Consider the following 20,093-nt stretch of genomic DNA (forward strand, 5'->3'; position numbering starts at 1 on the left):
TGTATGTGGGTCAATGACGTATAAGGATTTAGAACAACTCAATTGTAGAATAATAAAAACAAGCATATCTAATGCAGTAGTTCAAACATTCAGAATGTTGTGTAACTGAAGATTCATATTATACATTTGAAATTAAGTGATTTTAGTGGGTTTTTCAAGATTAATTGGCACTGGCCTTAAAAAGAGTCATGTGGTGCGACCATGATTCATCTTGAAATAAATCAATTTACTTAACACGCTTCACATCTTTTTTTTTTTTTTTTTACAAGTTTTCAGTAATATAAAGTGTTTGGAAACAAAGTATTTGCATTTTTTTTTTAAATCTTTGTAAATGATGGTCTTTTATTTATATAAGACATTTCAAGATGAATCATGGTCGCACCACATGACTTTTTTTTAAGGCCAGTGCCAATTAATCTTGAAAAACCCACTAAAATCACTTTCACATTGTAATATGAATTGTCAGGTACACAACATTCTGAATGTTTGAACTACTGCATTAGATATGCTTGTTTTTTATTATTTAAAATTGAGTTGTTGAAAATCCTTATACGTCATTGACCCATGTATGTATGTATGTTGTGATTAAAGCAGGGATGTATTGATATTTAAATGAATGTGGGTGATTCTTACAGTATCTGTTTATTTTTGCACGTGAAGCTTCTTCTTCACTTCATGGTGCTGTTATTCCACCAGATGAGTGCACTCATAAACAGAACATCTATATTTAAGACATCATGGGTGCAAAAAGGGATCCTATTGTTAACCTTTCTAAATTCTGTCAGGAGCTTATTCCTTTATGAGTTGTAACATAAATGATGCTTTTGACTCCAGATTCAGGGAATAATTCAATATCTGTAAGGCAATTCTAAATTCCTTCTTAATCCTCATAACATTCGCTTCAGTGAGTGTAAATGCAGTTACCTGCCTTTGCTATCAGAGGAGTTAAAGGGGCATGTCTCTGTGTTTAATATCGCCTGTCAGTATCAGTAGATAGCAAAATGCTGAGCAAAGTCGTCATATTACATCACCGTCATTTAGCATGGTGATGTCCTATTGCCTTAAAGCAACAAATAGAAAACAGTTAGTACATAGTAACATCTTGTGAGGGTCTAAAAGGCTCAGGACAACCTCATGCAGAAGAGAATAAACATTTTACAGACAAAAGATGTGCCATGAATTAAAAGTTTATTTTTTTCAAAATTACAGTACAGTACATAATGGCAATTAATCTTCAATATGTCTATTAACAAATGAAATGTACATAAATAGGAAATATTACTTCTGTCATTAGGAATGATGTTTACAGAGGTGTTGTTAGTCTTACAGCAGGTTTTTACTGTTCTTTCATAGACATATCAAAATTCAAATGAATAATTAATCACATGTCAAGTTCAAAATATGATACAAAATAGGTGAAGTTCAAGTTGAAAGATGGAGATTTTTTTATTGGAATTTCCACCAGGTCACACATTACATGTATAAGTATTTGCTCTGATGCTACAAGTGCTACGTTAAGTTTTTATAGTTGCAAAGTTGGACAGTTGCTATAGAGTCACCTTCAGGAAATTACAAATGAATAAAAAATGATTAACTTCTCATCACTGTTTAAAATCCCCACACCATGTCTCTCTGGCTGCAGATTTGTGCTGCTTTATGTTCACATTGTAACTCATATTTCATTCTTTGATGATTTGGATGAGACTGCATCATTCTTCACAGGCTGCGTTTTCATGAAAGGCTGTTTAACTTTTTACATTTAACTTAGAAAAATACTGAGTTCAATCACAATATCAGAACAGGAGTAAAAACTTTTTTAAATACATAATTTTCAACAATGTTGAAAATGTAAAATATTTCTATTCCATTGTTTAAATAGTTGACTTGGTGTATTATCTCATTTATGTTATTACATTAGAAAATGTCTAAAAAATGTTAAAATTCAAGATTTTGTAAATTTGAATCAGGTAAGAGTTGATATTTTCTATTATCTTTTTTAAAGGTAGAATTAGCTGTACTACAATACATGCCATTTCCAGAGCATCAAATGCCTCCTTTTTCTCCCTATTTCTGCTGACCTGTAAAACATACAGTGAGTCTGGTCACAATTTGAGAACTACTGAACATACAGTGTTTTTCACACCAATTTGGCCAAACTGCTGATGATTTAGATCCTATTTCACATGTTACACTAAATAAAACAATATACTGTTACTAGTTTAACTGAGGCCCATTAGAACTGAGATGGTCTATTCAGGGACCATGAAACAAGTGGTTCCCATCTTGAGGGTCGGGGCCCTCCACATTGTCACAAGATAAATCTGAGGAAGTTTGGAATGTTTAACAGGATAGGACAACAGGAGAAACAAGACATTACTGCACCATAGTTCTTTTTAGACTTCTCTCCAAGTTTAGCCTGCTGTTAATTATTGAATTTCACCTCCTAGGCCAACATAAATAACTCAAACACAGCAATCTATAAAAATGTAAATGTAAGTAGATTTAACTTTGTTTTAAAGAAATCCCTCCATCTATCCATCCATCCATCCAACCATCCACACCATCAGGGTTTTAATTCCAGATGACTGGAAATGTTGCCTTTCTATAGATTATCTGTAGCTTATCTTAATATACACTATAACCTCTCAGTACTCCTGCATTAACTATCCAGTTGTCCTAAATTGTTTATAGAGTGATTTTTCCAGACACAATATCTTGATAAAGAGATTCTGTCAGGAGAATATAGTCCTTCTGAGAGTTATCTAGGAAGTGGAGAGGATCCTGTGTGATCTCTGGGTTAAACCCCTCCTGGACCAGCTTCATCTTCTGTTGCTTGAATGTCTCTGTCACATCCAGAGAGGTCTGAAAACACAGGGAGGGATACAAGTGAAAAACTCTACATTGCCACTTTTAAGAAAACATATTGAAGGTGATGAATATCTGTGTGACCTCCTACCTGTATTCTGAGGAACCTTGGCCAGGCATATGCAGGGAGTGTTTTTACTAAATGGCTGTAGAGTTTTGGGCCATTTAATTTGTGATCCTGTTTGATGACGATAGAAGCCATGCCTGCCCGACCTTCATATCCTGCTTACACAGATTGGAAAAAGACCACAGTCAGACTGAAATGAACAGGGGTAAACTACCCACAGTACATCCATTCTCATACTTCCTTGTCTGTGATTTAGCAGTATGGAGTCTTTCAGGTGCAGCATGCAGTTGAGATGTGAAGTAGAAGGAAATGATGGTTACAGAGGTATTTGTTCCTATTTCAAGTTTTCTAAAAAGTCCTTAAACACAAAAACACAGGAGTCTCCTGGATAATATCACTTTTTCATTTTTTGAATATAGTTTCTTTTTCTTGTCCTCATTTTGGTTTGACAGATGGCTCTGAATGCCAGGACATGTCAGGAAAGGCACTGTGTTTCAAGTGTGTGTGAAAATATGAATATCATTAAAACAAAATGATGAAGCATGTTGACATTTTAAAAAGTAATTACTATTAAAAAAACATAAAGGAGAGATCAGCCATGTTGTCATGAGTGATATGTGATAATAATCCATCATTGTAAATTGTTTATATTTTTTTTCTTTTCTTTTCTTGAGTTTTGTTCTTTGTGCTTTAATATATGTATATGTATTGTTGAGCTGTGTGTAAGGGTGGGCATTGCAAACTAGCTTAGGCTGTAAATGCTGTATATGTGTTCATGCTACATATTTGTCCCTTTACAAATGGGCTCAGGAGGTAGAGCGGTCATCCACCAATCAGAAGATTGGCGGTTTGATTCCAGCATCAGAAGTGACAGTGTACTAGACCTGGTACGGTGACTCCATAGACGTTGACCTCCTGGATGAAATCAAGATAACCTAAAACTTCAGAGACCTCTGTAGTGGCAACATTCTCTCCTTTCCACCTGTAGGACACAGTATTAGATGCAATTATACAGTACCTGAGAACAAACATATATATATATATATATATATATATATATATATATATATATATATATATATATATATATATATATATATATATATATATATATATATATATATATATATATATATATATATATATATATATATATATATATATATATACACACACACACACAGGTATAGATAGATAGATAGATAGATAGATAGATAGATAGATAGATAGATAGATAGATAGATAGATAGATAGATAGATAGATAGATAGATAGATAGATAGATAGATAGATAGATAGATAGATAGATAGATAGATAGATAGATAGGACTGTGTATGAACACCAGTGTTTCTGAGCACACACTAGAGGATCAGACTATCAGAAAAGTTTGTTGTGTTTCTAGAAGATGAGCTGTGAATCAATCACTGTAATGCTCGTCTTTTATACTTAAAATGACTTACAATAATTAATGAATCTATCAATGAATCTATTATTTGGACAATCTACTAAAAATAAACCTGAAAGGGATTCTGAAATGGTCTCCTGTTTCTTTTTTTATATAGAAAACTGTACATGTGGGTGTACCTCTCCTCACTTACACCCTCCTCAAGACCCAAACTATCCAGTAGTTGGTCAGTGAGGTGTAATCGAAAATCTAAGTATAATTATATGTTCTTTTGAGATATTTCATCAATCAATCCATCCAACAAAGTCATCTCAAGGCACTTTACACATAGAGCAGGTCTAAACCATACTCTTCATTAATTACTATTCATCATTTTTAATAAAATAACATTTTGAAAAATGGACAGTCACGACTGAAACGGGTTGTGGGATGTTTTTTCAAAAATAAAGTACATTGAGATGTTATGTTAGTGTTTGGTTTAATGTGTATTAAAACTAATGGATCCTGAAGTTTATGCTCTTTACAAAGAAAAACAGATAGTGACACATTTTGGGAAAGGAAAAATATTCCAAAACTTTCTGAAAATACATTATGAGAATTAAGTGTACAATTACTAGAAATGTATACTTTAGATATTATATCATTTGCACACATAAAAAGATTTGGGAACATGAAAAATTTCTTTCAAGATTTTTCCAACCCTGACTTTGGTAGAATGTCCCATATATCTAAAATATTAACATTGAATTTCTAATATAATACAAATACGTCATGGGCCTTTTTGGACACCAGAGGGCGCTATTGAACCGGTTCAGATTTACATGACTTTGAAATAGCTCTTCAGATCATGTCCAGTGGAATACATGAATACATGTACATGATACATTCTGCTTTGTCATGACACATATGTACTATATATATATATATATATATATATATATATATATATATATATATATATATATATATATATATATATATATATATTATGTTACACATTGGTGAAACGTAAGTTGGATGGTGACAGATCTGAGTTAGATAACATTGCTCTGTATGACACCAGTGTTTGTAAAGTTCTAATTGTACAGACAGTAACATGAAGGTACCTGAAGGTGTCTCCAATGCGGTCACTGAAATACAGAAAGTCTCTGTTGTCGTGGAACAAGAGGTCTCCAGTGTTGAAATAGACGTCACCAACCTTGAACACATCCCTTACCAGCTTCTTCTCAGACTGGACTTTGTTTCCAGCATAGCCCAGGAACTGGTTCACAGCTGTCAGAGGAGCTACCAGAATACCTGGCTCTCCTGCACACAGGAAGGACAGTTAGTGCACATATAGTCTCTTCTGTACATATAGCTAAGTGCTACAGATGGAATGAATTTCATGTTAAAGGAGTTTGTCATGTGTTCTTTTACCTATTTGTATTCGTAAGCATCTTCCACTGTCTGTTCGTACTGGCTCGTATGTTTGTGGGTCATATCTCAAGAGCTCAAATGGCATAGACAGCTGAAATAGAAGATATGATAGATGTGACTTGATTAGCCACTGCTTTACAACTTTATACATCATATTAGAAGGGGATGCTTTTCAGTAACCATTTTAACCATTATCATGTACATTAAAACTTTCAGTATTTTTATATTAACACTGAATGACATATTTTCTATAAAAGGAAGTTGCTTGCACTGTTGAACCCACAGGGAATAATCACAGTACTATAGCTCTGCTGAGCTTTAGTGTCTTTCGTCTTTTGTTTTGGTTTTTGCATGACACGGTTTTACTGTTTGGTTCGGTCTCAGCGCTCTCATCAACCTGGTTTCCAAGAGCAACCGGCAGCTGTTTTCACTGACTAAGCTCTGATAAACCCACTGTACACTACATGCTCACCACTAAACGACAACCAGACACAGTCTAGCTGCTGAACATAATGGAGCATTTAGCAGAAAAAGAGATGTTTTTCTTCGGCATCAGTGGAGATTTACGACCAACTAACTTTCCCTAAGTGCTTCACACTACTTCAGAAGGATCAGGCCTTATCTGACTGAGCATGCCACTCAACTACTTGTACAGGCAGTGGAGATCTCTCCCCATGACTACTAGCATGCAAATAAAACCTCTGCACATGGTCCAAAATCATTACATTCATTTCAACTTTCAACAACATTTTTATTGTGGGTCAACCTCTAACTACAGTTAACTGCTGAAAATGAACTAACTATTGACAATGAAAAGGCCCACATAAATGGGAACTACACTTCACAGAACAGAAAAAAAAGGCTGAATGTAATCAAGCCACTCAGACTCAAACACAAGCAACTGATACATCTGTCTACATCAGTGAGGACTACTCTGAACAGCCACATAGTTCATTCTCCTGTAATAAACAATATCATTTGACTCTGAAGGCGTGTTTCAGAAAGACACAGTAATGAACCTTCAAATGGCTTTATTATCTTCAACTACAGTAGGTACTCCAAAAACACTGAATCCTTCATATCCCATAATGCAATAAATTGCATATTATCATTAGTGCATTAATTTCCACATCTTTCAAACTGAGATAACCATTTCTGGTAAACTGACCCTGAAGCATCATTTTCTGGCATGGAGGAAAAGTGATTTTGTCATCATTTTACAATCAGTAAACCTTTTGAGGCACATTTTAAAAATCAGGAAAAGTGGTTTCTAATATGTTTGATAACAAAGTGATAAACAATAAAATAAATAAAATACATAAGGACATATTTATATAATGAAATGCAAAGTGATGCAAGGTCCAGAGGAGAGAGCCAATATGAGGAAGTGTTTTATTCCAGACCTTGTTGAAGTAGCTCGCCCTGCCAATCGGTCCCACTTCATCTGTGTAGTTGAGGAAGCCGATGCTGGCCTCAGTCAAGCCATAACCCTCCCTGATCTTGATTCTGCCAAAGCGTTTGACAAACTCCTTCCACACATCCGACCTGAGACCACTTCCTGCTGCTAGACGAACGTTGTGTGCTCTCTCTTCTGGAACCTGGAGGAAGGAAAAGACTTGGATTAAAAAGCAGAATTCAAACATTCAAGATTTTGGGAAATATGCTTACGCACTAGCTTGTCTAGGGTCAGAGGAGAATATTCATATCATACGCACGTCTGTGTGTCCTGTCTTAGATGTGTTTAGAATAGCTTTGTACAATGATAACTTCTAAGAGTTGTGTAAAAGTAAATGGTAAATGGACTGTACTCATATAGAGCTATTCTAGTCTTTTTTTGACCACTCAAAGCACTTTTACACTACATCTCTCATTCATTCACCCATTCACACACATTTATACACTGATGACAGGAGCTGCCACACAGGGTGTTAACCTGCTCATCAGGAGGGAGACTAACATGTCTCATTCACCCATTCACATACATTCATACAACGTTGGCACAGCCATCAGGAGCAATTTGGGGTTAAATATCTTGCCCAAGGACACATGGACATGTGGACTGGAGGATCTTAGCTGTTGAAGAGAATAGGCCTGCATCATTCAGCTTTTCAGTTACTGTAGTTAGAATATGTAGACAATTATTACCAATGAGATGGTGCTTAGGTGGTTGAGGCGGTTGTGGTTACACAAGGAAATTACTGTATGCCTTTTAATCTTTTACATTTAAACAGCAACTTCAGACACTAAGAACTATTTTTTTTTAAATACCCCCCAAATTTTGTAAATGCCACAATTTTTTTAGACAGAATTTGCCCCCTAAATTTTTTTTTTGTGTTAGATTTCCTACACTGCTATAAATGATTTTACTGTTGTTTATTGCAAAATAGGGTGTATATATATTCTACAGAATTTCTTTAGCTGAAAAAGAACATAACTACATTCGAACTGAGGCTAAAAATCTCTCTTTCACAGGCTATAATGAACAATGGCGCCTCTAGAGGTACCCGCTTTGTCTTTGAAATTCAAGTCTTAAATGTTTAGGATGAAGAAATTGATTTGAAATGTTTTCTTACCATGGGATGGTTGACTAGGTATCGACAGAGCTCTCCTATGTACTGCACCACAGTCACATTGTATTTCACACAATCCTTCCAAAACTGACTGGCAGAAAACTTCTTTTTTAAGACACATGTTGCACCTGTGATCCAAATGAAAACAGTGAGTAGTGTAAGTTAGTATAATGTATAGTATTACTGGCTTCATACATACTTTATGAACAACAATGACAATATAAATTATTTATAGTATAGTTTGTTTGTTTCAGCCTTTTCTCTTGGTATAGAGGAAGTGAGAATTCCTTATAGGCCTATAAAAAGGATATCCGTGGTTATGTTGGTTTCCTTCAGCATTTGCCCTGGATCTCACAATGTGCTGAATATAAATGGAAAATCTTCCAGGAATTGTGTGTTTGTTAGAATCCTACGCTGCCACAGTCTCTAAGCTGCAGTTAATGCGTGGGAAAGCACAGCTTGCTGAAGGACGCTCACAGCTACCAAACAAATAATTATACAACAAAGACACATTAAAGCTGCACAAACTAAATCTGAACTTTGTTTTTGTACTGGCTCATATTTAAGCCTGATAGTTCAAGAGACAAACGGTTACAATGACCCATTCATCAGGGGATGGGGTGTGATTTCCAACTGAGCTGTAGGAAGGACTATTTTGTAGAATGCAATTAGCCTAGCTTAGCATAAAGACTGGAAGCAGAGTGAAACAGTTAGTCTGACTGTTGAACATTCAAAACTACACTTCTGACTTACTTACACCTGTAAATGTCACTGATTAGCATGTTGTAACTTTTTGGTTTCGTGTACATAAGTAGTATTATTGTTCTTTTTTTAACAGAAGTTATGCTGCAACTACTTCTTGGTGAACAGTAGCCTGAGGTAATGACTTCTGGATGTTACAGTAAAGTTTCCAGACAAGCCACGTTAAGTACTGACTGAACACATAAATAGTTGTTTGTTCTTTCCAAACTTCTTGTAAGTCACATATTAGGATATGATTTGAAAATTGCACTTGTGTGAAATAAAGTGTTACAATAGAAACAATATATTTGCTTATGCTACTTCACAGACCTTGTAGGACAGTGGCATGAACCAATCATTTAAACACAAAGATAAGTATTAATTACATGCCAGTTCAATAATTATAAAGTGATGGTCAGTTGAGGTGGAAAAGGATGGATATCTAGGGTTAAGCGAGTGCCTTTGGGAAGTGAGCTCCACAGCTTGAGTTTAAATTCTACATTGATAAAAGTACAGCTGTTCTTACCGAGGTGTATGCATCCACCAATCCCTAACAGCGAAGCAGACATGTGATAAAGAGGAAGAGTGATGTAGATGACGTCATTAGATGTGGCTCCACACATTTGAAAGAAGGCCATACTCATAATGGCTTTAAGATGACCTACACGGGCTGCCTTAGAGAGACCTGAAAGAGAATGACAGCAGTTACAGCAGAAATGGTTCATATGTTGTTAAAGGATTTGTTTGATGACTTTCTTTTTTTTTTTTTAATTGTAAACAAATAGATTGCATATCTTATTCCTCTGTGCTGCCCAGGGTGACATGTTCCTTCACCCCTGACGATGGTGGTTACTGTAGCTTGTTTAGAAATGGCTCCAAATGAAGTTATTATAAGTTCAGGAACAAGATGATGCCTCACTCTCTCATACTAATCCAAACACCTGTGCCTCACCAATACAGATCAACAGAGCCTCACTAAGCACCTGTATATACCTATAGAGGCGAGTCTAACCCTTTTCTCTCTCTTTTGTCTCTGTTTTCATGACCCTCCTCCCCCAAACCCGATTCTCCTCCTCTCTCTTCTCTCAGTTAGCAGCACGGTGGCTCAGTGGATAAGCACTGTAGCCTCGAAGCAAGAAGGTCCTGGGTTCAACCTCCAGCTGTCCCAGGTCCCTGGCCATTCCACCACAACCGGTGCCCGTTCATCCCTATCCAATCAACCCCTTTCATCCCTCCCCCTGACTCCAACCATCCCACCGCACACAGTCTCGACTAACCTCCAGCTCCTGTTCATCTCCTGGCGATTGACCCTCTTTGTCCCTGTCCTCCACCCCAATTATCCCAATGTAATGGACCTTCACCCTATTGATCCCTAATCTTCTCGCCAAACACGAGAAATGATAAACTTTTAAATACTTTCTTTGTTAGTGAAACACCCTACAAGTGTGGTTCAGTTAGAGCTCTGCTAGCTTGTTACACTGAATATCACAACCTCTGTGTTGGTTCAGTTTGTATATGTTGATATGGTGTGTATGTATGTGATGTACGCTTACTTATTTTGAAAAACTTTCAATAAATATAATGTTGGAGAAAAAAATATCACAACCTCTTAATTATACATATTATAATTATTACATTATAAATGTATCAAAAAGCTTCAGTACTAAGTCAAGAGGTTGTGATATGTAGCACAATAAGCTAATGAATTACTATTATTACCATGAGAGAGAGAGAGAGAGAGAGAGAGAGAGAGAGAGAGAGAGAGAGAGAGAGAGAGAGAGAGAGAGAGAGAGAGAGAGAGAGAGAGGATTCATTTGCCTTACTTATGTCACATAATCTCTTCATACACATACCTGTGTAGCATCATGATGGATGCCACCCTATTGTGCATTATTATAATTCAACTATACAATCAAATCTGAATTTGTGCAAAGATAAAAAAAAAAAGGCCAAACTGTGACACACTCCTTTTAAGTAGCTCACAACAAGAGCATGCTCAGACTTGCTAACAGTATCTCTTGTGACTTCCTGCATCTGCTAAACAGGAATACCAACTTCTGCCTTCGAATAGGAATTATAGAGTCTTTCAATTTAAATGCAACAGGCTGAAGAATTCTTTTATACATCTGTCTATCCTCTCACCTTTTAACTGAGATCTAAATCCTGAGGATATGTATGGTTGTCTGTCCAGATATGAAAAGTGTCATAAAAGTAACTGTATGTTTAATTTGTGTCACCATCTTAAATGGAACTGCCTCACAATGCCTAAATATGTGTTTCATTTATTTTAATTTCAATGTTTTAATAGTTATAATCACATTGGTGATTTTATTTAATAACTTGAATTGTTTCATTTTTGTAAAGCACTTTGAATTGCGCTGACTACACAGATACATTTGCCTTGCAAAATGAATTTCCGTGTAGGCTGACAATAAAGTCATATCATATTGTTGATCTAAGTAGTGCTTCCTCCATTTTCTTTATAAATACATTTTAAAATAAATACAATAACGTCGTTACTAGAGTAATCTGTTAGCGTTCGTGCAGTGTAATGTGGCCATCTGCAACTTATGTACTAACTGAAAGAATACAACACTCATACAGTACCTGTGGTGCCTGAAGTAAAGATGAAGAGGAAGTTGGACATGACGTCAACCTTAGGAAGGTCACTTAAGTTTTCTGCAGACATGTTTTCCACCTTATCGAGTAAACTGTTGATAATCTCAGAGGTTGATGAGTGATCCACCACCCATACAGCCATGTTGTCATTCTTCAGGTCAGGTAGCACCTCCTCCACCAAACTCACCATATCTGGATAAACCAACACAATAAGTCATTTATCTACTACTTCATAAAGCTAGTAAACAACAATGTGATACAGCTGTTGATTCATCTTTATGATCATTTTAGATGCTCTAGTAGTGGTGTTGTTGCACCACAAAGAATTGTACTGTAAGATGTTGTGAGGTCTATTAATTTGTCCCTCTACACGCACGCACGCACACACACACACACACACACACACACACACACACACACACACACACACACACACACACACACACACGATAACAGGTGCATGCATAGTTAGACCTCAAAGGGAGCTTGAATACCTGCCTGTTTATACTCCTGGAGAGAAATGGGTGTGTGTGTGTGTGTGTGTGTGTGTGGGGGGGCTATTATTATAATTATCATTATTATTATTATTATTATTATTATTATAGGTATGGATACTGGCACATAAGTGTCTCCTGTTAGTTATAAAGTTGTGATGCATCTTTATGCCTCACTAGCTACAACATAAAGACATGATGGATTTAACAAATACGTTTTCCTCCCTCTGTAACAAGCAACCAACACGGGGCGTTCAATGTCAGCTAAGTTAATCTGAGTTTTTAGTGTCACGTTGACATGCACTAACTGTAGTCAGATATAATGTTGTCATTGTGTTTATGTCATCAATGACAGACATTAAAGTACACACACAAGTAATGTAAAATGATATTCTACAGTAAACATACATATTTCCTTTCTTTGTATTTAATGTGTTATGTTTGGTGAATATCAGGTGAGCATCAGGACAGTACTGCATTTACTCTAGATAACACATTTCACGATCATTGACCGGCCATAACACTTGGTAGAATGTAGGTAAAAAGTTAATATTATCATATCATTCTGACTTAGGGCTGCACACCTTCCAAACATATATTTGTCCTGGCATGGTACTTTGCTCTTTACCTGTCACACATCAGCACAACCGATAGCCTCTGACATGTTATGAAACTTACACCATGAAGGGCCTATCTTTCAAAAGGTCTTACTGTACAATATAGGACAGAAAATAAATGTCACAATTGCTGCATCTCCCTCACACTGAAAGTAAAGCACCTCCTGAAAGCTCTTGTACTCTAGTTTATATTTACACAAAACAAGGAAAAGGAAGTCTGTCTTAAAACAACAACGTTTCCCTTTTGAGGCTTCAGCGGTCTGAGCTAGTCATTTAGCCACATTTACAGTCTTTTTCACATCAAAATTCCCTCTTTGTGTTTCTGCTGACAGTGTTTCCCTGTTGAGCTGAAAAGAAGTCAACTGTCCACAACTCTGTGCTGTGCAAATTCTGGGACCCCAAACTTAGGGGGCTGAATTCAAGGCCTAAGGAAGTCTTTGTTTGGCCCTGCTGAGGCAAATGTGTGATTTCTCATTCCATCTCACAACTTAATGTGTGTAAATTGCAGCCACTCCCATCTCTGTTGATGGGGAGTGGCTGCAGGAAAGCTGTTGAGATGACTTTAAATAGCTCACAGAGGTACAGTGAGCAGTGTTTTAACTTCTTCTTCTCTAATTTGTGCACAAACACAGAGAGCAGACGTGCAGTACCTGCGCCAACAACAAGCGTCTTGGCTCCACAGCTGTGAAAGCAGTGAAGCAGAGTTTTGGCTTTAATGTTGACGTTGAGAAACGCGATTTCACATCCCAGTTTACACAATCCCAACCACACACACATAAAGTCCGGTTCGTTGCACATCAACACAGCAACAATGTCTCCTTGTTTCAGAGAGCCTTCGGTCCTGAACGCGTTTGCAAACTGGTTACTTCTCCTGTCCACATCCTGGTATGTCAGCTTCTGGTTTTCGTAGATAATGAAAGGTTTGTTCGGGTTCTTCCTCGCCTGCTGGAGAAAGCAGTCGAGGTATGTGATGATTCCTTTCTGCATACGAGCCCGCAACGTCTTCCCGTACCTCCGGAGTTTGAAGTAATAAATCAAATCCACCCAGAAGAAGGGATAAGTCATTCTCTGGTAGAGAAGAAGTGCCAGCAATCCTGCTAAAACGCTGCTTAACGCCACAGTTATCATGTTGACGTTAAAACACTGCGCTGCTCCTCACTTAAAGACTGCTCCACAACTCTAGATAAGAGGCAGAAATAGCGCATGCCTTAGGAAACCTGCAGCCTGTGATAGCCCCTACATTAGCCTATGCAATCACAGCAGCCCAATGACAGCCAATGAGCTATGAGCAAGGAGATGAACGGTTGGAGATTAAACAGGGCCGCTACCAACAATTTGAGGGCCCCTGTAGATTGATTGATTACCCTCTGTTAAATGATCAGCAAAAATGTCCAGAACACACAAAAACAAGTCAAGATGATGCTGGATGCAAAATGTATCGTAAATAACTTTATGATCACCTGCCTGCCTGTTGTGATTGACCTGTTAAGGACCCCCATTCAAACCATGGACACAGTAAACTTTGCTATTACCTAACTTAGTTGTGTATTTGGGTCATAGGTTCATCATTCATAATGTGGAAGTGACAGTGCTCACATTCCAATTAACCAACGATCATTATCAAAAGGCAGGAAATAAATCCCCACAAAGTGAACCATAGATACAAACAACACAAAACTAGATTTAATTATGAAAGAACACCCAAACAACAATATAAAAGTAAAGTTCATTAAAACTCAAAAATTACTTCCTCATTAAACAACTGCTTGGCAATTCGGGTGTGTGAAGACTAAATCCACAGTGTGTCCACACAGTCATTTAAAAGTAGATGATCAGCTTCTATTGAGCTTCATCAGTGTGAGTTAGTCATATCAAGTGATATCTGACACATTTACAGTCTTTTTACCATCAAATTCCCTCTTAGTGTTTCCCTGTTGAGCTGTGGTGGAAGTATAGTAACAAGAAGAGGAACTTTGGTACTAAAAACACTGTAACGTTGAAACATAGAAGATGAAGATTTGACTCATTTGGACGACTAAAGCTTCATATTAGCTTCACATCAAATTTTAAATACATGTTTACACAGAAGGAGGACTGTGGATTTAGTCCTCCATCACTTCCATTGTAAGTACATGATGAAGAGATCTTCTAATGGTCAGTATGAACAGGAGGAATGATTACAGCAAGAAACCTGCTGGAAATATGTTGTTAAAAAGGACACTTATTAAACGTACCTAGACAGGGTTAAATTTACTTGAAGTTGTGTTTTTATATTGGTATACTAGTAGTCCAGATTATATAGATAGCACTGTGAAAGGAACTGTACTTTAACATGCTTTCAATAAATATACTGCAAGTATATTCTCATATTGTTCTCAAACATTTAACACTTATTAGGATACTTTAGGTTTGGAAAAATGTAGTACATGGGGGCTCACAAATTTCACAAGATGGCAAACTATTTCACCATATTATGTCTTTTTATTCAAAAGCATTTGCACAAACAGCACTATAATGAAAAACAAAACCCCAAAAAGTGTAATAGATAGAATCCCATGGTGATGGCTACATTGTCAACTAATAGGGGAACAAATGTGCAGTGGTAGCTGGTGTATAAATGATTCTACTTCCCTCTAGAGGAATAAGGAACCAGTTAGAGCATAGAAACAGATGGTTTTGGTTAACAAGCATTTCTTATCAGAGTAAAACATCTTTAGTGGCCATTGAAATACACAGCACTGTGACAGATTAGAAAAGGGAAAAGATTACATAGGAAACGCAGGAGTCTGAATTGTTCCATGCTAAACCAAATGTCACATTTGTTCCAGTTTTCAATTTCTGTAATAAGACACTGGGTGATGTTAACATTTTTACATCAGAACTGATCAAACATTATATACATTATTTTACAACATTTCAAATAGGCTCAGAGTAGTTTAAGACTGTTTGAAACCATTCAGAATACAGGAGACAGAAACACAACACATACAATCATTCTCAATCAATCATAGAGCATCACTCTAAACTATTTCCTGCATGTATATGATCATGTTAATTACACATTAATGATGTCAACTGTTGCTGTTTCAATTATCCTTACACAAAGCCAAGGTCCAGCTTAAGCTTACATTTAGATGTGTTGAGCGCTTTGAATTGCACAGCAATACAGATCAGCAAATGTATCAGGCACTATTGCACAAGATGTAATGGTGTCATTTTGGAATTGTTATCACACTCAGCAAACATATTTTGTTAGGTTCTTCAGTCTAAACGTGGTCACTAGTAGAGTTCATGAATCCTAACTGTGGAGTGACACTGCAGTAACTTCACAATACATAAAGTGTATCCATGACAACCAGCTCTGCCTTTATTTCACCTTTAGTTCTTTAGTTCTTGAAACTTAATTTGGCCTCTGCTCAGGAGGGAATACTGAAGGCGTGTCCACAGTGCTGCTGATAATGTTGGGACAACACTCGCTGAACAAAACCAAGATGTCCACTAGTGTATGAGTGGAGAAAGCCATTCAGAGGGAGCTGGTAATGCAGAGAAAAATGATATGATCCCTTTTCCACTGCAGAACCGTAATTATTTTGTTCCACTGCTTTTGTCTCGACTGTTGGTGGAAGTGCCATGGATTCTTCATCGGCATATAAACATCTTAACATAAATAAGAAAGAAAATAAACAATTATTGCCACTTCTTCCATTGTCGTCTTTCCTAAAACTGCTTACTTTCTTTGCATTTGCCATTTAAAACTGTATATCGTAAACATATATGAAATACATTAGATATACAAGGAAGAACCTAGTACCGAAACTTCATAAGGTTCTTGAAAGTTCGGTTTAGGAGAAGCCCTAAATTACAGGGCTTATTGTTGTTAGTATAGTATAGTGTACTGATTCTGCCCTTTTAATGGAATAAATGGGACATGTTGTAGTTTTTATTATGCAGTGGAAACAAAAATGAAGAGGAGTGATCCAAAGATTCTTAAAACTTCAGGTTATGGGGTTCTTGTTGTGGGAAAGGGCTACAAGTGCCTCCTGACCAGCACTGCACTGACACACACATTTAGATGAAACTCCTTCATGTGCTGTGGTGAAAACTTTCACCATGCTGCATGTGCCATCTCCTCTCACCTTAAATAATGTTTTTAATAACACTCAATTCATGCACAACACTAAAAACATTACTCAGTACTTCAACACAATGAGCAAACAAAGCAACAAAAAAAAGAATTTATCCTGTTTCGGTGTGATGTCATCAGAAAAAGATTAGGATGTAGAGTCTCCTTTGGGGAATTATGATGAGTGTTTTTCACACATTTCTGAAATGTTTTCATGACTCAACTAACCATATGTTTTCAGTGTCCACTCATTAGTTGTTAACAAATATATATTTCGCTGCACCCCTATAAACATGGGTTTCACAGAGAGTGGGGTTTTCAGAAAATCAAAGGTACTTTCCGTATAATTAAAATAAGTCCTCATTGTGGGGCCAGGACAAGAGCTTTAAAGTTGGTTTCTTCTTTGCCCTCCGTGTTGTAGCACTTCCTCAGAGAGTCTTGTGCAGTGATGCTGCTGTTTGAGCAGTACTTACTTCTCCTCTGCAGAGGCAGGAGTCATCTGAGGCTTTTTGACAGGTAGTTTGAGATAGCAGGGAGAGGCAGAGCAGATTTGTGGCCATTCATACATGGCTGAGATCTGATCATACAGTGAGTCACACCACCTACAGAAGTAGTCTGTCTGATCCAGAAGCATTCAGATTACACTGCATTCTGCTTACATCCTGATCCAGATAAAATACTCAGATCCAGATTGCATGTGAATACAAGGATGATATGGGGTCACAGTGAACCTGATGCTCATGGGTCACATGGGGGGGGGGGGGGGGGGGCATGGGGGTCTGGGGCAGTTAAAATGGACTGCATTGGGGTTTCTAGATAAATTAATCATCAAGAAATATACATAAACATGTAAACAAAGTACACACTGAGAACAAAGAACTATACCATGTACTACTGTATGGAAGAACATCCAGCTCAGGAGAGCTTCTATACATGGAAACAGGTGTCAGTGAGTGGTGGAGTTGATCATTCAATAGATGTAGTAAACAGTATGTTACTGTTTACTGTGTGATAAATGAGTTGTGAATATATTGTGATGATTAATTGAAAAGGAAATGATCTGAAATGAGCGCTAAATTACCTCAAATAAAAAAATGGAATAATGTTACAATACAAATGGTCTCTGCTCTGCTGCAGATCTGTAATCTACACTGATAAAAAAGGGTTTAAATGGCACTTGTACTTTTGGTTAATCGAACAATTTGATGTCAAACTCGTTATCATATATATCGATATCAAAAACACACCCGCTGTCAGCAGCTTGACATCTATTCATCCTCACGGAACAAAACTTCTACAAACATCTAATCTTTGACACATTTGCTAATATTCAATCAATTTAGCGACTTTTCTAATACTGTTGTTACAAAAATAGAGATTTGATTGGTATTCAATGTTATATGCAAATGCCTCAGTATGCTTCAAAACTAATTGCTTGTCAGATTGTCTCACAGTATTTTTAAACAGCCTTTCTGATGTCAGAATGGGGTGGGCTCAACCTGACAGTCATGCCCACTTTAGGCAATGATAGGACAGGTTGCACGTAGGTGTAAAAAGTAGCTTTACGTGTGCAACCGTGTGCTCTAACATGACTGCTCCCAAACTGTGTGAAAGTGTGTGCTGTTATCATTTGTATATGTAGTTGCGTTGACCACTGCAAGACAAGCAAAACATCCAGACTAGTTAGAGAGAGGGGAGGCAGTGGGACACAGGACGAGGCAATGACGACAGGTAGAAACATGCCGCCTTCAGCAGACGACATATCATGCAAACTGCTTGGTTGGAAGCATTCTGAGGCGCTACCTCCCCAACGTGTGTGTGGAATGACCTACGAAGACTTCATCGCAGTTTAAAATTGCTGTAGAAAATAACAGCTGTACCTCAAAACTAACCTCCAAGGTCTTATACACAATATACCCACTTTGTTCAGAAAAAGTCATAATACATAATTCCAATGATAGAGTCAAAGTATAACAGTAATAAAATAAGTGAAAGTATGTAGTGGGTAGAAAGTGTGCCTGTTTGTGGAGCATCCAGTGCTGGAGCTGCACATGAAGGTGCGAGCCGCTCTCTGTACTGAGTCTCTGTGCGCTCATTCACCGTCCAGCTCCTTGTGCTCTGAGAGGGGACTCTCTCTGGCTGGCAGCAGGTCGTAGTGACAGGGGATGTGGCTGTTTTTTGGTAGATCGTACGGGTCCTGGCCAAGCTGCACGTGGCCATTGCTGTTTCCAAAAGGATGGATGGTGCTCACAGTCGGCTCTGAAATCAAAGACAGATGAGTTGGTAATAATTAAATAAATAAGGAGGTTTCTGTTATGTTTTTTTCATAGCCGTTTGTTTCAAACAATCTATAAAAACTGAAAAAAAGCTAAATGCTTTGTGATAATCTTTGTGTGGTTTCAACAAAGATTATCACAATATAAATAGCACATTTTACTGTGTGTCATTGCTTATTTATTTATAGATATATATTTATATTTTAGAGTATTCAACACATATTTAAGTTTTTATGGGTATGAATGTGTATGTGGTCATGGGTATGGGTGAGATGTGTTTGGGCTTGTGTGTGTGTGTGTGTGTGTGTGTGTGTGTGTGTGTGTGTGTGTGTGTGTGTGTGTGTGTGTAATAGAGTTATATGTGTATTTATATTTTATATTTTTATGCTGCAATCAGACTGCTCAAACAGTTTCATTGTACACTTTCAATGACAATAAAGATCTCATCTCTTATCTCTCTCTTATCTATCTATCTATCTATCTATCTATCTATCTATCTATCTATCTATCTATCTATCTATCTATCTATCTATCTATCTATCTATCTATCTATCTATCTATCTATCTATCTATCTATCTATCTATCTATCTATCTATCTATCTACAGTTCAAACTAACAGTGGCATATTTACAGCACAGTGATGTTGAGTAATGTGTGTTGTCCCTGTAAAGAGAAAATAGCTCCATAGAGCTGAGGTGAACTGCAGTGTCGGTGATAATTCTTGGTGGCACTATGAGTAACACCTTTCACACACCTTTTGTCATTTCATTAATGTTCATGTAAAAAATATATAGTGCAGTTTAATACATTTTTTAGCAGGATCATACAACTGCACTTTCCTCTTAATGAGGTGTAAATTTGTACATAAGGTAATGAGATTTTTTTCATGTTCTCACTTT

At 37.0% G+C, this 20,093-nt stretch overlaps 2 protein-coding genes across 2 annotated transcripts in view; both read right to left on the reverse strand.

The window, feature by feature from the left end:
* Positions 1–1,255: 1,255 nt before the first annotated feature.
* Positions 1,256–13,961, reverse strand: LOC133995033 (long-chain fatty acid transport protein 6). The gene is made up of 10 exons (XM_062434303.1): positions 13,445–13,961; positions 11,672–11,875; positions 9,591–9,749; positions 8,327–8,451; positions 7,157–7,351; positions 5,754–5,844; positions 5,444–5,642; positions 3,817–3,914; positions 2,957–3,087; positions 1,256–2,862 (listed from the first exon to the last, which is right to left on the reverse strand). Exons 1-10 carry the CDS (start codon positions 13,920–13,922, stop codon positions 2,686–2,688), a joined length of 1,857 nt encoding a protein of 618 aa, XP_062290287.1. The 5' UTR covers positions 13,923–13,961; the 3' UTR covers positions 1,256–2,685.
* A 5,048-nt stretch (positions 13,962–19,009) lies between these two features.
* The window catches only part of megf10 (multiple EGF-like-domains 10), a 45,649-nt gene continuing 44,565 nt past the window's right edge, over positions 19,010–20,093 (reverse strand). The window contains 1 exon segment of the mRNA XM_062434218.1: positions 19,010–19,176. Within this exon segment, the coding sequence (XP_062290202.1) occupies positions 19,010–19,176 (167 nt within the window).

The sequence above is a fragment of the Scomber scombrus genome, chromosome 15 (assembly GCF_963691925.1).
Source record: "Scomber scombrus chromosome 15, fScoSco1.1, whole genome shotgun sequence".
NCBI classification, from domain to species: domain Eukaryota; kingdom Metazoa; phylum Chordata; class Actinopteri; order Scombriformes; family Scombridae; genus Scomber; species Scomber scombrus.

Bases quoted from the DNA above. Each gene is read 5' to 3' on its own strand.
- LOC133995033 (XM_062434303.1), bottom strand. From the start codon at position 13,922: ATGATAACTGTGGCGTTAAGCAGCGTTTTAGCAGGATTGCTGGCACTT. The intron at 5,643-5,753 runs GTAAAAGAACAC...TCCTGTGTGCAG, and splicing joins ATGCTTACGAATACAAATAG to GAGAGCCAGGTATTCTGGTA. The intron at 2,863-2,956 runs GTAGGAGGTCAC...CTGTGTTTTCAG, and splicing joins CAAGGTTCCTCAGAATACAG to ACCTCTCTGGATGTGACAGA.